Source organism: Microtus oregoni, unplaced genomic scaffold (assembly GCF_018167655.1).
Source record: "Microtus oregoni isolate MIOR12 unplaced genomic scaffold, Mior012 000005F_ref0000423, whole genome shotgun sequence".
Classification (NCBI taxonomy): domain Eukaryota; kingdom Metazoa; phylum Chordata; class Mammalia; order Rodentia; family Cricetidae; genus Microtus; species Microtus oregoni.
Genome location: NW_024543064.1, coordinates 32,443,508 through 32,462,206, shown reverse-complemented (window position 1 = coordinate 32,462,206; position 18,699 = coordinate 32,443,508). Strand labels below are relative to the sequence as shown.

General features: G+C 42.1%; 2 protein-coding genes across 2 annotated transcripts; both read right to left on the bottom strand.

Moving 5' to 3' along the window:
* Positions 1-5,542: 5,542 nt before the first annotated feature.
* LOC121448612 (olfactory receptor 2A12-like) lies at positions 5,543-6,490 on the bottom strand. The gene has a single exon (XM_041652747.1). It carries the CDS (start codon positions 6,488-6,490, stop codon positions 5,543-5,545), a length of 948 nt encoding a protein of 315 aa, XP_041508681.1.
* Positions 6,491-17,077: 10,587 nt separating this feature from the next.
* Positions 17,078-18,065, bottom strand: LOC121448616 (olfactory receptor 2A12-like). Its single transcript, XM_041652750.1, has one exon. It carries the CDS (start codon positions 18,020-18,022, stop codon positions 17,078-17,080), a length of 945 nt encoding a protein of 314 aa, XP_041508684.1. The 5' UTR covers positions 18,023-18,065.
* Between the last annotated feature and the right edge of the window lie 634 nt (positions 18,066-18,699).

The window sequence follows — 18,699 nt, the reverse complement described above, 5'->3', positions numbered from 1 at the left end:
ACCACAGGCTCAGGCTTTGGAAGGGATGCATCTGGAGTAGATTACTTGGACCACTTCCTCATTAACCTACTTGTGCCTTCATGAACTGCTAGAGATATCTCTGTGTACACTGACATTTGCTGATGTTAGATTTATGACTCAGTACATTGGTACCCAGTTCATTTTAGACATCAATGAGAAAAAAATAGTGATAAAGGATACAAAAGCATTTCATCCTTTAATATATATATATATAGTATATATATATCTATATCTATGCATATATACAGTATATATCTATGTACATATAACACACACACATGTTAGCACCACCTGTTCAAAGACCAGGTATCCTGGGAGTTGTAGTTCTTGGAAAATATCAAAGTCACATGGGAAAATATGGTGCCTGTATTGTTTCTTTCTCAAAAGCCACTACAACAGGTATCCTGTGGTAGTTACTGGGAATTCCAGAGATTGGTCCTGGCCAAAGTCCATCTTGGTCAGTGTTTAACTAAAGGTTACTTCAAGTTTGTTTCAAAATTGTACAACTGATTTTTTTCTTGTGGATCTCAGGATTAACATTTGGAGACCCCAGTGAGAAAATAAAGACCATTGCACCCCAAATTCTGGAGCTAGGCTCTTTACTCTGGCTCTGGCAACCCTCCCTTGTCTTGAACAGCCTTGATGAAAAAAGGAGATAGCAAGAGTGGCTTTTGTTTGTTTGCTTGTTTGGTTGTTTTTTTTTTTTTTTTGGAGGACTCCTTTTTGGTATGTCATGGGTGCTTTTTTAAAACTAGCTTCATATGCCACTTTCTTATGCCTGATTTTTGGATTCTGGTTGTGGGGTACTCTATCTGGGAACATGGAGGACCTGTTGAGATCTGTGCTTCCCCAGTCAGGGCAAAGGGATATGTCCCATGACCCACTGGTAAGTTCTGGTTAATTGAGAATTCAACCAGAACTATCAGATTCTCTGTTCTGATCTTGGAGCCCTGAGGAACCCCTGGTGACATGGGAGGCCAATATGTTTGATAAAGAATGCAATGTCTGGGGCTTGTGGGCAGCTTTGAAAAACCCAAAGTCCCTGCATGGAAGCCAGGAGCTGCTTTACCTCAGCAGCACTGTGCCTGTGGGGCAGCTACAAAGGCACCCCCACCCCGAAATTTCTCTGTACTTTCTGACCATTGGATCTGATGTAATAGAGACTCAAATGTGATTTGGGAATGGATAATATTATAGTTATTTATGCTGTCCTACTTTATTGAAAGGCTGCCAGTGGAAATTGGTTATGACACCCTTTTTCAGACCCAGGCATACTTCAAGTCTCTATGTCCATGATAAAAAAAAAAGTGTGATAGGGGAAAAAAGCAGAACAGCTAAAGAGATTATTGGTTTATACATTTATTGGATATGGTTAAAAATCTGTAGTATCTGTAACAAAAGTTAACTTGAACTTCATAACATGGGGTTGAGAGAAGTCTCTGTATAGTTAATTTTAAAGAAACCATGTGGCATGATTACATCTGGGATATAAGCAACATACAGCATGCTACCTTAGGCAGCCACGTGGATGGAAGCCATCTTTGCTATTGGCTATTCAGATTTTTATTAGACTATCAGGTGTTCTAGATAGGCAAAGAATCACAGCTTCATAGCTGAAATACAAACAAAAGTTCTACGGCTTAACAAAATATTCCCCACCAGAGGTTATCATTCCTCAGAGTGCAGCATGCCTCCAATCAGCATCTCAGGATCCTCATGGACCCTGCCTCTGCCCTGTCCTGTGATTCATCTCTGTCTCTCCTACATGCTCTACATGCCTATGAGGGCCTTCCTCCAGCATGTGTGTGTGAGTGTGCATGTGATGGGGGGAGGAGGTGGGAGGGAGTGTTCAGTGTGTAGCCATGACTGGCCTGGAACTCTGTGTGCAGACTAGGCTGGCTTCAAAATCTTAGAGATCAGCCTGTCTCCGCCTCCACAGCACTGGGATGTGTGTCACCACTCCCAGCAGCCCTCAGCTATTTGAGCCAGGGGAAGTCATGTCCTAAATTAGACTTATCCTTGTTTCTTCTGCTCTTTCTATATAGCCAGGTCCTTCTCATCAATAACTATCAGTTAAACATGAGTTCCTTAACTTCAAGACCTTACTTGTTCACTCTTGATATTCATGCTTCTGTCCTCCATTCTTCTCTAGCAGAGAACCCTCTCCATTCACTTAACAGACTACATCCTCATTTCTAAACAATTGATTTGATGTGTGCTTCCAGCTCATATCGTGTTGCTGGTGGAAATCTGCCAGCTCAGAGGTAGGTCTACAGTGAAACAGGCTAAGAAGAAGTGCCCTTGTGAATTCACTTTGAAGACTAAAGCAGCTGAAGTCTGGTAGTGCAGGGTATGACAATAGTATAGGTCACACCCACCCAAGAAAAATAAAGCTTGCCTGCTGCAGGTCTTTTAGTTTTTTTTTTTTTGTTGTTGTTGTTCCATCTGTGCTCCCAGCCATTAGAGATTGCCACCTATATGTAGGGAAGATCTTTCCCTGATGTGGAATTCCCCTCTGTTTGCTATGAATACCATTGGTTAATAAAGAAGCTGCTTTTGGTCAATGGCCTAACAGAATATAGACAGGTTGGAAATGATATACAGAGAGAATAAGTTGAGATGGCGAGACGTAATGTAGTCACCAGAGAAGGAAGAGGCAAGCCATGCTCTGGTACCAGTAAACTACAAGCAGTGGTAAAATATAAAATAATAAAAATGGGTTAATTTAAGATGTAAGAGCTCGCTGAAATACACTGAAGCTATTGGCCAAACAGTATTGCAAATAATGTAGTTTCTGTGTAATTATTTTGTGTCTAGACAGCTGAGAACAAACGAGCAGCCCTCACCTACATAATGGTGCCCAGTGTGGGGCTAACTACATCCACATAAAACCTGAGAAAGCTTGTAAGGAGTTCTAATCACAAAAGAACAGTTATGCATGGCTTCTTGGTAGCTGCCACTTCTTTTTTAGATGGGCTCTGTTTGCTGTAGGCAAACAGGGGTGCCGCAGCTCCTTTAAGAGAGGTCTTCCTGATTTAGCTTTAGCAGAACCCTCCCCTGACCCTGCACATTTCGAAAAGGCAGCTTATTGATTTGTGCTAGTTGCAGGGACAACCTTGGCTCTTTCAGGAGGCTGAGCACTTAAATGGAGTCTGTGAGCAGCATGCTACAATTGCTTAATGGTGACACAGACCCGCTGCAACCATGGAGCTGGTGCAATGTGCATGGCTCTCAGAGACAGTGAACATGTCTCTGCCATGTTGGACTGGGCAGAGCCAACAGGCAGTGCCATGGAGTTGGTCCTAACCACACCCACTTTGCATTTAAAAAGAAAAGCACTCCTGGTCAAAAAATAATTACAGATGCACACACAATAAAGACAAATCCATATGGAAAAGGCATCTAAATGGGTCACAGTGTTGGATAAATGTATGTAGGCTTGGGAGAGAGAAGAAATAGTTATAAAAATAAGTAAATAGTTTTTTAAAATAAATAAATAAATAAAACAAAGTCTTCAAAAAGGCAGAGTACAGTCAGTCATAGATTAAAGGAGTAAAGAAAAATAAACTATGCAAATATGGAAAATAAACATAGGGTCTGGATTATGTATATTGTGTTTTCTTTGAATTTTTGACTGCGAATGAGTTAAGTACAAAGAGACATTTCATTTTACAGACTATTAAGCTAAACCAACATAAATATTTTAAAGTTATCTTGAAATTAAAATTTGGGTCTAATGATGTGTTGCTTTGGAAAAGAGGTTTTACTTTTGTTTCCTCAGAGATTTCTTCCAGGCTATGGTTTGATGTAAGAGCTAGCTGACCCTTAAGCTATTGATCAAACAGTACTGCAAATAATGTATTTCTGTGTGATTATTTCATGTTTGGGTGGCTGGGAATGACGGAGCAATTTCTGAATACATTGTCCCTTGGGTGATTGACCCACATGCCCAAGGCCTGTGGAAACACCCCAAAGGTACACTGAGAAATTTGATTATAAATTTTATAACTGTCTCACAACTCAGTTACATTGACAGACAAGATTAGCCACCACCTCTGAGGGCAGCTGGCAGCATGAGCAACATCTACTGAGCATCTCTTCCTCTTATTAGCTCACTGACAGCTACCTTCTTACCAAGTCCCCACATGGGAGAAAACCGAGAGACAGAGAATACAGAACACCAGAGTCCAAGCAGGCTTTGGAGACACAGTCAAGGTGTTAATTTTATTGATTAATAAAGTGAAATCCAAGCGAAGTAATTTGGCCAAAATCATTCATATACTAACAAAGTCAGCAAAGTTGAGATGAGAACCCAGGACCATTAATGTCAAGTTTTGTGTCTTTGAGAATACAATGTGCAGTTCACCATATTTGCTCACAAACCACATTGATTTCATGCACAAAGTCACATATCTAAGTTTCACAGGTTAGGCACACTATTGACTTATTTTAGTGTTGGTAGCACATACTATTTATGTATACCACTTTGTTAATATTGCTTGACACGCAACAGTTTCCATTACCATGTCACTTACATAAAACACGGTCAATATTTCTCATTGCCTTCATGTATGACACTGTTTCTGTGGTACAATGATAGGTTACAGTATCTCTGTTATTTACTGGCCATTGTAGAGAAACGACATATACCAGACTATTCCATGCGATCCTAATTGCTTCTAGGTAGGAAGAAAATAGCATTAAGTGGTTTACCACTAGGGTTGACCACATAATTTGTGGTAATAAGTGGAATGGATGTAAACAATATGTCATTTTTGACAAGCATGAGTCATAATGAGTCTTGTGCATGCTCCCTTCTGTTATAGAAGGTGCAGTCCACATAACAGCTTCAAGGTGGATGTGAGAGAAGAGAAGGTCACTCCCAACCTACAGCTAACAACATGAGTAACTAATGAGCATTTTCACTTATAATTCACAAATATTATTGAGGTTTTTAGTGTTGTTTCTTACTTAAAGTAGCCTCCTAACAAATATAGCCATCTGTAGTAATTGGAGCGGCGGGTCAGGCTGCATTCCGCCACCCGGCTAGCTTTTCCTGAAATAATTACACGGACACTGTATTCTTTTAATCACTGCTTGGCCCATTTCTATCTAGCCTCTTCTAGGCAACTCTCGCACCTGGACTAGCCCATTTCTAATAATCTGCTGTAGCCCACGAGCTGGCTTACCAGGAATGATCTTAACCTGTGTCTGTCTGGATTGGGAGATTCATGGCGACTCCTTGACTCAGCTTCTTTCTCCCAGCCTTCTGTTCTGTTTACTCCACCCACCTAAGGGTGGGCCTATCAAATGGGCCTAGCAGTTTCTTTATTGCTTAACCAATGAAATCAACAGATTGATATATGACACTCCCACATCAGCCACCTTGGTTTCACAATGGTTTGTCTACCTACTGTTAAGTACTATGTTGGTTCAAATGTACAGGGCAGTTACATAAATAAAGACACTGTACCTTCCTTAAATAGAATATATTCTACTCCAGCTTCTGCTGGATTCTGGGTCAGTAGTCCACTGAACTATGCCCAATCACCTTGAGAAATGCCCTTTTAATGTCTTTGTTCCTCAGACTGTAGACCACAGGGTTGAGCAAGGCTGTGAAGACATTGTAAAAGAGTGATATCTGCTTGATTTGCTCAGGAGAGTAGCTGGAGTGGGGTCTCATGTAGATATAAGAGGCTGGAACATAGAAGAATGTGACCACAGTCAGGTGGGAAGCACAGGTAGAGAACGCCTTGCAGCGGGCCTGGGTGGACTTGATCTTGAGAATTGCCAGAGCAATATGAATGTATGAGGCCACAATGAGAGAAATTGGGGTAACAACCAACAAAACACTCAAGATCAGGTCTACCATCTCAATAAGGTGGGTATCCATGCAAGCAAGGCTACGCACTGAAGGACCTTGACAGAAGTAGTGATTGACTTTGTTAGGCCCACAATATGGCAGACTCATGGTGAAGAATGTATGTAACAAAGCAGACAGGAAACCACAGACTAAAGACCCAGATGCCAAACGTATGCACAGTCCCCAGTTGAGGATGACAGTGTAATGCAGTGGGTAGCAAATGGCCACATATCTGTCATAAGCCATGACAACAAAGAAAGTGCACTCAGTTATACCCAGGGCACTAAACACATACATCTGCATCCAGCAGCCAGCAAAGGAGATGGTCTTAGAGTGAGCAAGAAGATTCACCAACATCTGGGGCATGGTGGTGGTGACATAGCCCATATCCACCACGGCAAGTATACAGAGGAAGAAGTACATGGGAGTGTGCAGATGTGAGTCCAGGCAGATCAGCAGGATGATGAGTCCATTGCCCATGACCGAGCTCAGGTAGATGAGAAGGAAGACAATGAAGAGGATGCTGTTGGTCGTGGGGTCACTGGAGAAGCCAAGCAGGATAAACTCAGAAACCCTGGTTTGGTTCTGTCCTGGAATCATCCACATGGTGGAGCCTGGAAGAGAATCACATTCATCAATGAGTCACTGGACTGGTGAGATCGCTAAAAGGTTAAGAGCTCTGACTGCTGTTTCAGGGAACCAGATTTCTCAGAGCTGTCTGTGACTCCAGTTCCAAGGATTTGACCTCTACCTGCATGACACATACATGATGCACAAACATGCTTGTGAACAAAAACCTACATTCATAAAATGAATAAAAATAGTACTTTTGAATTAAGAAAAGAAAGACTGGGGTATGTTTCTGAGCACACTGTTCAGTTTCTGTGCACACTTCTCAAGTTACTGAACCTTCTCATGCTTTAGTCTCTTCATCTATCAAATGAGGCTGATGACACTCATGTCTCTAGCTTATTATGAATATCTAAAGCATCTCACATAACTCCTGGAAACACCATGTGACACATGACATGTCGTATGTAGTCTTATAGCCTCATTTCACCTCTGGGAAAGTAGAGATTGATGCTGAGAGCGAGCAGGCTAGCTACACTAACTGAAATGATAAGCTCTGGGTTCAGTTGAAAGACCCTGCCTTAATGAGTAAGTGGAGAACAATTGAGGAAGGATCCTGTGTTAGTCTGTGAACACACGCATGCGCACACACACACACACACACAGAAAGAGAGAGAAACACACATACTTCACAGATATACATAAAGAGAGTAAACAAGTAGACAAAGGAAACATAGCAGCACACAGAATCATATGAATAATAATATAGTTCATGCGTGCAATGCACTGGAGACACAGCAGTCTTCCCTGGGAACACTGATAGACAAGTGAGCAGGAACATTCTTTCTTCCTTTTCTACTCTTATCTCCCTCTGCATATACACAATCAATTCCAGATGTACTGTACATGTGAGTGCTGAATCTAAAGCAACCTATTTTTTTTTAATTTTGGTTTTTTGAGACAGGATTTCTCTGTGTCACAGCTCTGACTGTCCTGGAACTCATTTTGTAGTCCAGACCGGCCTTGAACGCACAGAAAGCTACCTGCCTCTGCCTCCCTAGAGCTGGTATCACAGACATGTGCTCCCACCATTTGGCTGCAACTAAATTTCTAACATCCAGCCTGATAAATGTTTTTATCCTCTTAGAGTAAGCAAAGGCAAGATTTCTCCAAAGGAGAACTTTCCATGGAGGAAAAAAGCAATGATAATCTAGAATAAGGAAAAAAAAGAACTACTAAAAATATTTATACAAAGATGTAGAAAAAACATAAACATAACAGCAGAGGCTCCCATAGAACAGTGAACCACATTTAACGGGCATTTCACAGGCAGCTGTCTAGTGAGCACTGAGGAGGCTGAGGTTCTCAGCATCATTACATCTGGAAACTACAAAAGAACAGCACAGCGCCAGTGCCCACCTCCTTTCTCAGTCTCACATCACCACACCCCTGCCAGCCTGGCTACAATAACAGAATCTAGTGCTGGCAAGAGTAACTGGATCTAATGAGAGAGTAAATAAAAATGATCCCTTTAGTGTGTGCCTGGCCATGTTCCCTAAAGTTGAACGTATTTAATGTTTTGCTCAACAATATAGGTGTCAACTCTATTTCTGAAACAATCTGTGAACATCTAGGCACATACAAACATATGCTCAAGGAAAGATAAGTAAAGGAAATTTTTTAACACTGTTCAAAATTGCCTGAACTATGGTGTAATTCATGTTAACCAACAAGATAATGGATAAGGTGGGAATACCTTTTGATGGGAGCAGAAATATGAAAGAGACTCCTAGACATCCTCAGTCTTCTCTTGTCCCTGTCCCAACTCCCTCTCCTGTTGAGTCTACTGCTCATAACCCTCACAGCTCTGTTCTTCTTTCCACCCAGGGCAGGAGCCCATCATCTCTCCTGACATTTCTGCATCAGCGTCTCCATGTGTCTATGACTCTAACATTTCCTCCATTGATACAGTCTTATTTATGCTAATTTAAAAATTGCTTTAATATAATATACTTTGGTCATATCTCTCTTCTCTCCCAACTTCTTCCAGCTCTTCCCCACCCAAGTTCATGTTTTCTCCCCTACTCTCTCTTTCAAGACAAACCAAACAACAAAAATGAAAAAAAAAACTAACTAAAAAATAAAATCAAAACAAAAGTACTGAAAACAAAGAAAATGTGGAGTCAGTTTCCTGTTGGCCAACTACTCCTGGCATGTGGCCTACTCTGGAGGGTGACCAATACATACAGTGACATTCTATTGGGGACAACTGGTTTCCCCTTTCATAGCAGGTATCACTGCAAACTGCTTCAGTTTTAGGGGTGTGTGTGTCCACTTCCCTTTCTCTGTGCGGACCCTTTGTCTTCATCAACACGTCCTCCATGTTTCTGTTGCAGCAAATTTTCAAATGTTCCGCACAGTCTTACCTGGCCACTGCTGGAAGTCTTTTAAGAGTCCCACGCCCTGTCCTCTGAGGTGGGTGCACAGGTCATTCCTAAACTGTTTATCTGTGGACACTACACCTAGGCTCACAACTGTCTCCTCCATCTCCTCTCTCCCCTCACACAAACCTCCACGCAGGTCCTCCTGGTATCCTACATTCTTTTCCTCTCTCACACCTGAAGAGATTGCTTAGATACTCATCATGGAGAAGGGAAACCAATGCCTGCACTGTGTGGCCCACACCGTGTCCACAGCAGGACTCAGCTTGTCCAGGAAGCTACCACCCACAACCCTAACAAAGGTAGGGTACATCCTGCAACCTTGTTCATTGGCTGGTTACAATCTGGAGAATCCTAGAGGAATCTCATATCAATTTTGACACCAAACAACATGAACAAACTTTTCTTCTTCTCCCGTTAACTGAATCCCCACAGAACTAAGAAAGAATTATCTCTGAAAGAATATGGCTTTATAGGTGATTTCCTAAAATTTGCAATCATAGAAAACTAGTATTTATTAAGTAATTTGTATATTTTAGTCATTGTCCCCCTACATTTATCTCCACATTCCAACAGCTCACTGAAGGAAGTATTCTTACCTGTGTGTTATAGGCGAACACCTAAGGTCTGACACAGGAGCTTTGTTCCAGATTACAGGCATGGACAAGAAGGAGTTTATGTGGTGGGATGCTAGAGCCTGACTCTCGTCACCTTCTCTGTTTCTAGCACACAGGCTCCGAAGTGGGGATGTGAGGAAGGCAAAGGCTTCACATTGTTCACCTAGTTGAACTTATGGAGATTCAGCACAGGACAGAGTCCTCCCGGGACAGAGCTGGCAGACTAGCCACAAACTAGCTCTCCGGATGAGATTACCCTTCCTGTCTGAAACTGGGAAGTCCTGGGCTGTACTGAATGTAGAAGGATCCAAGGAAAGAGGATTTGAGGTGTGATTTCTATGGCATGGGGACACCATTTAGTGATCCACAGACTGTTATGTTTTCCCAGCACAGTGTCCTCTGACTTCACTTACAGTGACACACCAGGCCTGTTGGCCCAAGTCTTTGATGTGAGCCCTATGCCACAAACAACATCATGATTGAGTTCCAAGCCAGAAAAAGCTACACAGTGCAGCCCCAACCTAGGAAAGTTGAGGATGAGTTCAAGGAAATATTCAACTTTATAGTGAATTTGAGGTCAAGATAGGCTACAGCAAGTTCACACCTCCTCCCAAAGGAAAAGTCCAAACAAAATCATGATATCTTGGCTCACAAAGTGCATCAGGCAGGGACTCTGTGTGTGGGAAGACTCCTTTAAAGACATAGATCACAGCTGCTCTGTAATGGATATGGCTTTCCGCTTCACTTGATACTTTTGAGCTCAGGACTCCATAGTCTATTTCTTGATGTGATTTTAAAGAGATGAACCTGTAAATAATTATTAAATTAATAAACAAAGAAAGGAAAAAAAGCAAAGTCACAAAGCTGAGAAAATAAGTAAGAAGAGCCGGCAGTGAGAGAAGAGGTCTGGGGAGTTTGAGATGTATGCACAGAGGACATGGAAATGGATGGCTCAACTAATTATTATCCCTAGACCCACAGATGCCTGAACACTACCCACAAGTCAAATACTAGTGACCATCTTACCACTTGTAAATCCAAGGACTGTGTCACTGACTAGCTGTTTCTTTCTCTAATAGGAAAGAGACTAAAAGGTGAAGGCCCCTAAGTCCAGAGAGTTGGGATTCTCGGCAGCTCAATCTCCAGAAAAATTCCAAGGTTCTGTAGAGTTTGAGGGGCTAAATCTCTCACTTCCTCTGCAAGTAGGCCAGTGCTGGCTCCTGAAGGTAATGACTATAAAATCCTGCTTAACAAAGGCAAGCTCAGACATTTTCACTTCTACCCAGTGGGTCCAGATGCTAAGGTTTTATGGCCCTGCCTCATCACTGATCCCTAGGAGAGCTGGGAAAGGGCCATTTTTGTTCCCAGTAGGGATGCAGGATGATGCCCAGATGCTGGCAACAAGACTACTACCAGGGAGACCCTTGGGGACAGAGCAGGAAGATACAACCCACAGGTGGAGGAGTGGTGACCTTTTCTAGACTAATTGGAGGTATGAGCAGATCCGAGAAGAAGAGGTGAAGCCTGGTCACCTAAGACACAGGTCAAGGACTTAAGTCCTCATTCTGATTTCTCTTTCATGCCCAAACCCTGAGCCTTGACACTCCATGAGACAATGTTTATGTCATAGTCCTCTTTCTTCCTTAACTACATTGAGGTAAATCAAAGTCCTCCCTTATTTGCTGTATAATATCTTCACAAGTTGTCTGTTGTGGAAAAACCATTTTTACACTGTGAAGATGTGTCTCTTAGACTGGTTTAATAAAAAGCTGAATGGCCAATAGTGAGGCAGGGTTTTAGGGTAGAGAGGATGCTGAGAAAAAGGACAGAGATGCCAAGATATGGCGAAAAAGCAAGACATGCAGGAGGAGAGGTAACAGTCATGTGTCACGTGGAACACATAGATGAAAAGATATGGGTTAATTTAAGTTATAAAAGCTAGTTAGAAATGGGCCTAAGCTATTGGCCAAGTTTTCATAATTAATAAAACGTCTCCATGTCATGAATTGGGAGCTGGCTGGCGGGATAGGAAAAGACTTGCAACACTTACCCAGACGCTGTAGAGCTAATGAAGTGTAGTTGGAGGCTGCTCATTCATTTCCTGGCTGCCCAGACCTGAGATAATCACACAGAAGCTATATTAATTGCAATACTGTTTGGTGGATAGTTTAAGTGTACTTCTAGCTAGCTCTTACATCTTAAATTAGCCCAATTCTATTATTTTATATCTTACCATGAGGTTTGTGGTTTACCAGTACCAGTGCTGTGACATCTTTCTCCTCCAATGGCTACATGGTGTCTCCCTGACTCTGCCTACTTTCTCCTCTATCCCTATCCCTGCTTGGAATATTTGCTTTACTCTATTCTGCCCTGCTGGTGTAAATAAATAAAGCAGCTTTATTCGTTAGCCAATGAGCCACAGCATACAGAGGGCAATCCCACATGAATAAAGAGTCAACAACAATGGGGGCTGGGCTATGAGAAAAAGTGAACTTCCTGCTCTTTCAAAACACCAAGTTTGATTCCCAGCACCCAATATCGCAGCTCACAACCATCTATAGCTCCAGTTCTAGAGGATCTGGTGCCCTCTTCTGACCTCCCCAGGGACCACAAATGCATGTGCTGTACAGCAAACATGCATGCAAAATGCTCATATAAATAAACAAACTAAAAGAGTAAAGCATTACATAGCAACATGGAAGTCAGCAGTGACATCTCCATAACAATGGAGTAAGAAAACTCTCTGAGGGGCTCATGTTTCTTGGATGCCAATTAGAATTTGAGTCCAAATACATCTAACTCTGGATCATGTTCTCTTGAACTTGCTGTCATTCTGCCTCAGTTGCCTCTTTTGTATAATTCTAACAGTAACCTCCTTCCTTCTAGGCTGACTAGAGGAATAAAATATGGTGATACCCGTAACCTGGCCACAAGTTCTAGCCAGTGTTCCCTGACCTCATATCTCCATCGCTGCCTTCTGTCTGTGTCTTGGTTTCCTAAGGATTCAGAAAGAGAAGACTGGATGATAAAGTCTTCCTGGTTAGAGTGATTGATAAGGGGTAAGAATTCCCTTGAGCTGCTTCTTAAACACAGCCAATAGTAAAGGTTAATTATGAAATGACAATTACATAAATTGTATTGGAAACAAAGAGTCCCTAACAATGTGGTTGAGCTGTAGGCACCTGAGTAAATAGATTGCTTGAGGTTGGAGTTTGAATCTTAGCATTAAAAAAAGTAAAGGCAACAAAATCTCTGAACTCTGCAGTCCTGATGAGCAACTCCATTTTCCTGTGCTCTGTGTTCTAGCAGATGGCCAGCTGCCTTCTCCTTTCTGAAAGCTCACCTTCTTCTACTTTAGGCCTGTGGGTTCACCTACTGCAGGTGGAAACTCATTTAGTTTGATGCATTTGCTGGTTGAAACACTGTATAATGACACGTGATCTCAACTGCTGTTCAGTGACATGTATTGCAACCATGACATTGGCCATCATGGGTGTGTTTACACCTTAGTAATTGGCAATCATCATTAATTAGAAGCACCTTTGCCCCTTCAGGGCTATTGCTAAACTTTGTTCTACAACTCTGACCCCCAACTCTCCTCACTCCTGTTGTTGATTCTCATCAGCTGTGAGAGGCAGTCAAGTCCAGGCAGAGATTCTTCTCCACTAGGACTGATAAGGAAACAGAAATTCTGAGAAGAGGAATACAGAACCCGTTGAATTTTGAACATTGAATGTCACATATAGAAATAGCCACCTTGGTTCTTTTGGGTTTAGTTTTGGATATTTTATTAAAGATGTATTGGTTGGAGCTCAAGAAAGACACAGACATAGAGACACACACTCTATTGGAGTCAGGCATGTATGCCAGCAACATGGCAGCAAAGTAGTTACATGCTAGAGACAGAGCTTGGAAAAAGTGGAAAAGCCCAAAGTCCCACAGAATATATATTTTGTTTCTGTTAAAATAAAAATACAAGGAAGATTTAAAATACATGGAGGTTGGGGGAATGTTACACCTTTCTGAGTGAGGACATAAAAAGGTAGGCAGACACATCCAAGCCTCATGAAGGGTACAAATGACTGCACACCCTGTTTGTTTGTTTTTTTTTTTTTAAAAAAAAAAGACTGCAGCTCCCAATAGTTTCCCAAGCATGATACCACATACCATTTGCACAGATAAATGAGCAGTGACCCACAAGACAGGAGAAATTTGGTAAGGGTCACCCGACTAATGAATGGTAGAACCAACTCCAGGGCCTGGCCACTTGCCTTTTGGGTGAGGCTTAATCTGCCATGTCTTTCACATATTTGTGTGAATTCGGGATAATGGCTGTATCTCTGCTCTAACCAAAAGGCTCCTGTTACTCAGAGCTGGGCCCATTCCACAATGGTCATGGCACCACCCAAGAGGTCAGTATGGCAGAAATGTCAAACTCTAGAGGTTTCCACCTGCACTAGGTGGACCCACAGACCTAAAGAAGATGGTGAACTTTCAGAAAAGAGAAGGCAGCTAGCTGATCCTCAGCTCTCAAAACCAGGAACTTCTTTTTAAAAATGATTTTAATGAGCTGTAATTTTTCTCTGCTTCCTCTTCTCTTCTCCCTTCTCCTTCAATACTCTCCCAAAGTCCATGCTACCATTTTACTCAGGAAATATTCTCTTCTTCTAGTTCCCATGTAGATTAGATCCTTGTATGTCTCTCTTAGGGTCCTCATGTTGTACAGGTTTTCTGGGATTGTGATTTGTAGGCTGGTTTTCTTTGCTTTATGTCTAAAAGCCACTTACATGTGAGTACATATTAGGAAAAAACTTTTTTGGAGATCCAGCAATACCACTTTTGGGTATATATCCAAAGGATGCTCAAATGTGCTCAGCTATGTTCATAGCAGCATTGTTTGTCATAGCCAGAATCTGGAAACAACCTAAATGCCCCTTGACCGAAGAATGGATAAAGAAAATGGGGTACATTTACACAATGGAGTACTACATAGCAGAAAAAAAGTAATGACATCTTGAAATTTGCAGGCAAATGGATGGATCTAGAAAACATCACATTGAGTGAGGTAACACAGACCCAGAAGGACAAATATCATATGTACTCACTCATAAAACCAGGAACTTCTTAATTGTCTCCTAGCTGACAATGCTTCATTAATGGAGCATGTAATAAAATACTCATTTGGTAAAATGAGTACTTCAAACAGTTTTCTGATTTTGTATTCAGAGAAGGAAATGAAGATGAATGACCATGACAATCAGCGAGAGGATAGACAGGGAAAGGAGCAGACAGGTGTCTGCAGAGAACACCATCCCATCCACTTAATTCTTCATATCCTTCCTGTTGAGGACACCTTTGATGGGATCCACATGAGACAGAAACATCTTACCATTCTTATCCATCTCTAAGAAGGCTACCCACAGATCTCTCCACACTCATTCTCTCCAATTTGATTTTATATTCCATGGATGTTCGTGACCATGTAACCAGCCCATGGACCACAATATAGACTCTCACCTGGAAGACATTTCTCTTTCGAAACCAAAGGAACAACAAATGTCATAGGCAGTGTTCTGTGCCCTGGAAGGGTTTCTCCTCAGCACTGTTTTCAGGCACATCCTGCCAGCGCTCAGCTGTCCACTATCAGGTGGGGCACTCATGTCACACAGAACCATGTGTAACCAGCATGAGTTTGTTCCTCTTCCTCAATCCACAATAGGGAACTGTCCTTGGGTTCAGGCTGTGGAAAGGGTGTAGCCAGAGTAGTTCACCTGGGCCACTTCCTCATGTAACTACTTGTGCCTACATGAAAAGCTAGAAATATCTGTGCACTTTGACAGCTCCTTCCCCCAAGGCTGTAGCCACCTTGTTACTTCCCTTAGAGCTACTAGGTCTCTTGTTAAGAAAAAATAGACAGAATTTAAGAAAAAAATAGACAGAATTGCCATGCTAAAAGGCTTCACATTAAAGAACAAATAGGTTTCAGGTGTAACTTTTCAATAAAGGAACATGCCTTGTAATGACTGTTCTCAAGAATAACCTCTCATGTCTTTGGTAAGTTATTATATGGAAAGAGAAAGGTTTAAAGTCCGTACAAATTCTGAGGGTCTAAGAAAATGATTACAGATGTGTAAGTGCAAGGTGTAAAGGTATAAGAAGGAAATTTAATGCGTGTGAAAACTGGGAATTGTTTCAGAATTCTTTCCTCTTCTATGCTGCTGTTGCATTAAGATTTCAAAAGTTCAGCGTTTTAACATTGATCAATGGAGTTCTGATAAGCTGGCACAGCACTTCATTCATTCACAAGCTCAAGATTTTAAATACTTTGTTTTCTAAATATAGACTTAAAGGTGATTTTCATCAGGCTAAAATTATCTCGTCCAATCAATATTCTGGACAAAGGAAAAAATCAACTCTCTGGACAAAGGAAAAAATGTTCATGTTTTTTAATCCAAGCCTATATAGTTTTTGATGGTACCCAAAGGTGTGAGCCTACTTCAGATATTTTACAACGTGGATTCCAGTAATGATTAATGCTAACATATCTAGAAATTTTACTTTTTGTGAGCTAAAAATTCATGTAAGCTTCATGGGATTAAAGAGGTCATATGACCTGGATCCACCTGTCACAGGTCAATGGACTCCTGATAAGTACAGTCTGAGCTCCCCCACTTGTCTATTCCAGAGGAATAGTCTTGGGGCTCTTTCCCTTCCCTAATTACTAGAACTATGGGCCTGAAAGTTACAAATGCAAGGTTTTCCTCTAAGTTCCTAAATTTTAACTTCTGTCCCCAGTCTCTATTTGTTTCAGCAGATTTCCACTAGGCTGACAGACACAATCCAGCAAGCACGTGTGGACTGCAAGTTGTTGAGCTCTGGACTTGCTGAAAGCTGATGTGAACCAGTCCAGCTGATGAGATTGTTCCCCATCTCTTCAGCTGGGGCAGAGTACCAGATGATTCTGATGAGCGCTCCATTTCCCAGCCTTTGACTAGCATTTCAGCTTTCCTAGTTCCTGACGAATATGTCCTAGTTTCAGCTGGAAGTAGTTCCAGAAGATAGTATACATCCTTCCCTCCCCTCCACAGGTGAAATACTAAGTCAAAATTCCCTGGCATAGGAGACAAAATGACTACTTATATTGCCAATTGGCATACTAGGAAAATGGGCACAGATTTATCAACAAGAAGATTTGTTAACTGAAATAGTTCCACAGTATGATAGGGCATTTGGCCTGATTTGTACAAAACAAATATGTATTTAAGAAAAATTATTTCTATACAAATCATCCAGGATTATAATCTAGACACATAAAAAAATTACAAAAGGAGACATTAGATTAATGACTGGGACCCCATCAATTTCCAGGTTCCTTCTAGGTAATAATTCTGATGTCAGCCATCACAGGGCATTTGGCCCTTATGTTTCTGCTTTCAAATTTGGCTCAAAGTTGGGGTTTGTTCCAATTAGTAAAAGTTACCTTGGTTGAAAGGCACAGACCAGTTACATAAGACACTACTATCCCTGTGAATATTCCACTCCAGCTTCTCCTGGATCCTGGTTCACTAGTCCACCCTATTGTGCCCTATCACCTTGAGAAATGCCCTCTTGATGTCCTTGTTCCTCAGACTGTAGACCACAGGGTTGAGCAAGGCTGTGAAGGCATTGTAAAAGAGTGAGATCTGCTTGTCTCGCTCAGGAGAGTAGCTGGAGTTGGGCCTCATGTAGATATAAGAGGCCGGACCATAGAAGAGTATGACCACAGTTAGGTGGGAGGCACAGGTAGAAAAGGCCTTGAAACGGGCTTGGGTGGACTTGATCTTGAGACTTGCCATGGCAATATGAACGTAGGAGGCCACTATGAGGGAAATTGGGGTAACAACCACAAAAACACTCAAGATCAGGTCTACCATCTCAATGAGGTGGGTATCCATGCAAGCCAGGCTACGCACTGAAGGACCTTCACAGAAGTAGTGATTGACTTTGTTGGGCCCACAATATGGCAGACTCATGGTGAAGAATGTATGTAACAAAGCAGACAAGAAACCACAGACTAAAGACCCAGATGCCAACCGTATGCACAGTCCCCAGTTGAGGATGACAGTGTAATGCAGTGGGTAGCAAATGGCCACATATCTGTCATAAGCCATGACAACAAACAAGGTACACTCAGTAGTAGCCAGAGCACCAAACACATACATCTGTATCCAGCAGCCAGCAAAAGAGATGGTGTGAGAGTGAGCAAGAAGATGCACCAACATCTGGGGCATAGTGGTGGTGACATAACCCATATCCAACATGGCGAGTATGCAGAGGAAGAAGTACATGGGAGTGTGCAGCTGTATGTCCATGCAGATCAGCATGACGATGAGCCCATTGCCCATGACTGAGCTCAGGTAGATGAGAAGGAACACAATGAAGAGGATGCTGTTGGTCGTGGGGTCACTGGAGAAGCCAAGCAGGATAAACTCAGAAACCTTGGTTTGGTTCTGTCCTGGAATCATCCACATGGTGGAGCCTGGAAGAGAATCACATTCATCTATGAGTCACCTGACACAGGCCAGCTCTAGAGGTAGAAATGGAAGATAAAGGCTGGTGAGATGGCTCAAAGGTTAAGAGCACTGACTGCTCTTCTAGGGAATCAGACAGCTCAGAGATGCATGACTCCAGTTTCAGGTGATCTGACTTCCTTCTTGGACATCCACAGGCCTGACACACACATGATGCACAGATATGCATGTAGGCAAATAGGTATATACTTAAAATAAATAGAAATAATACTCCTTAATTAAGAAAAGAAAGGAGGGTGTGTGGTTCTGAGCATATTGTTCAGTTCTGCCTGTTCTTCTCAAGTTACTGATCCTCCCAATGCCTCAGTCTCTTCATCTATAAAATTAGACTGATGACACTCACTTCTCAGGATTATGATGACTATCTAAAGCATGTCACGGAACTCCTGGAAACAGCACATAACACATAACAGGTCATGTGCAGTCTCACATTCTCATTCCAGATCCAGTTAGCAGAGACGTAGGATCCCCAGAATAAGAGGGCTACCTACACCAACTGAAATGATGAACACTGGGGTCAACTGGGAGACCCTGACTCAATGAATAAGGTGAGAGCAACTGAGGAAGGATCCCAGGTCAGTCTCTGGCCACACACACACACACACACACACACACAC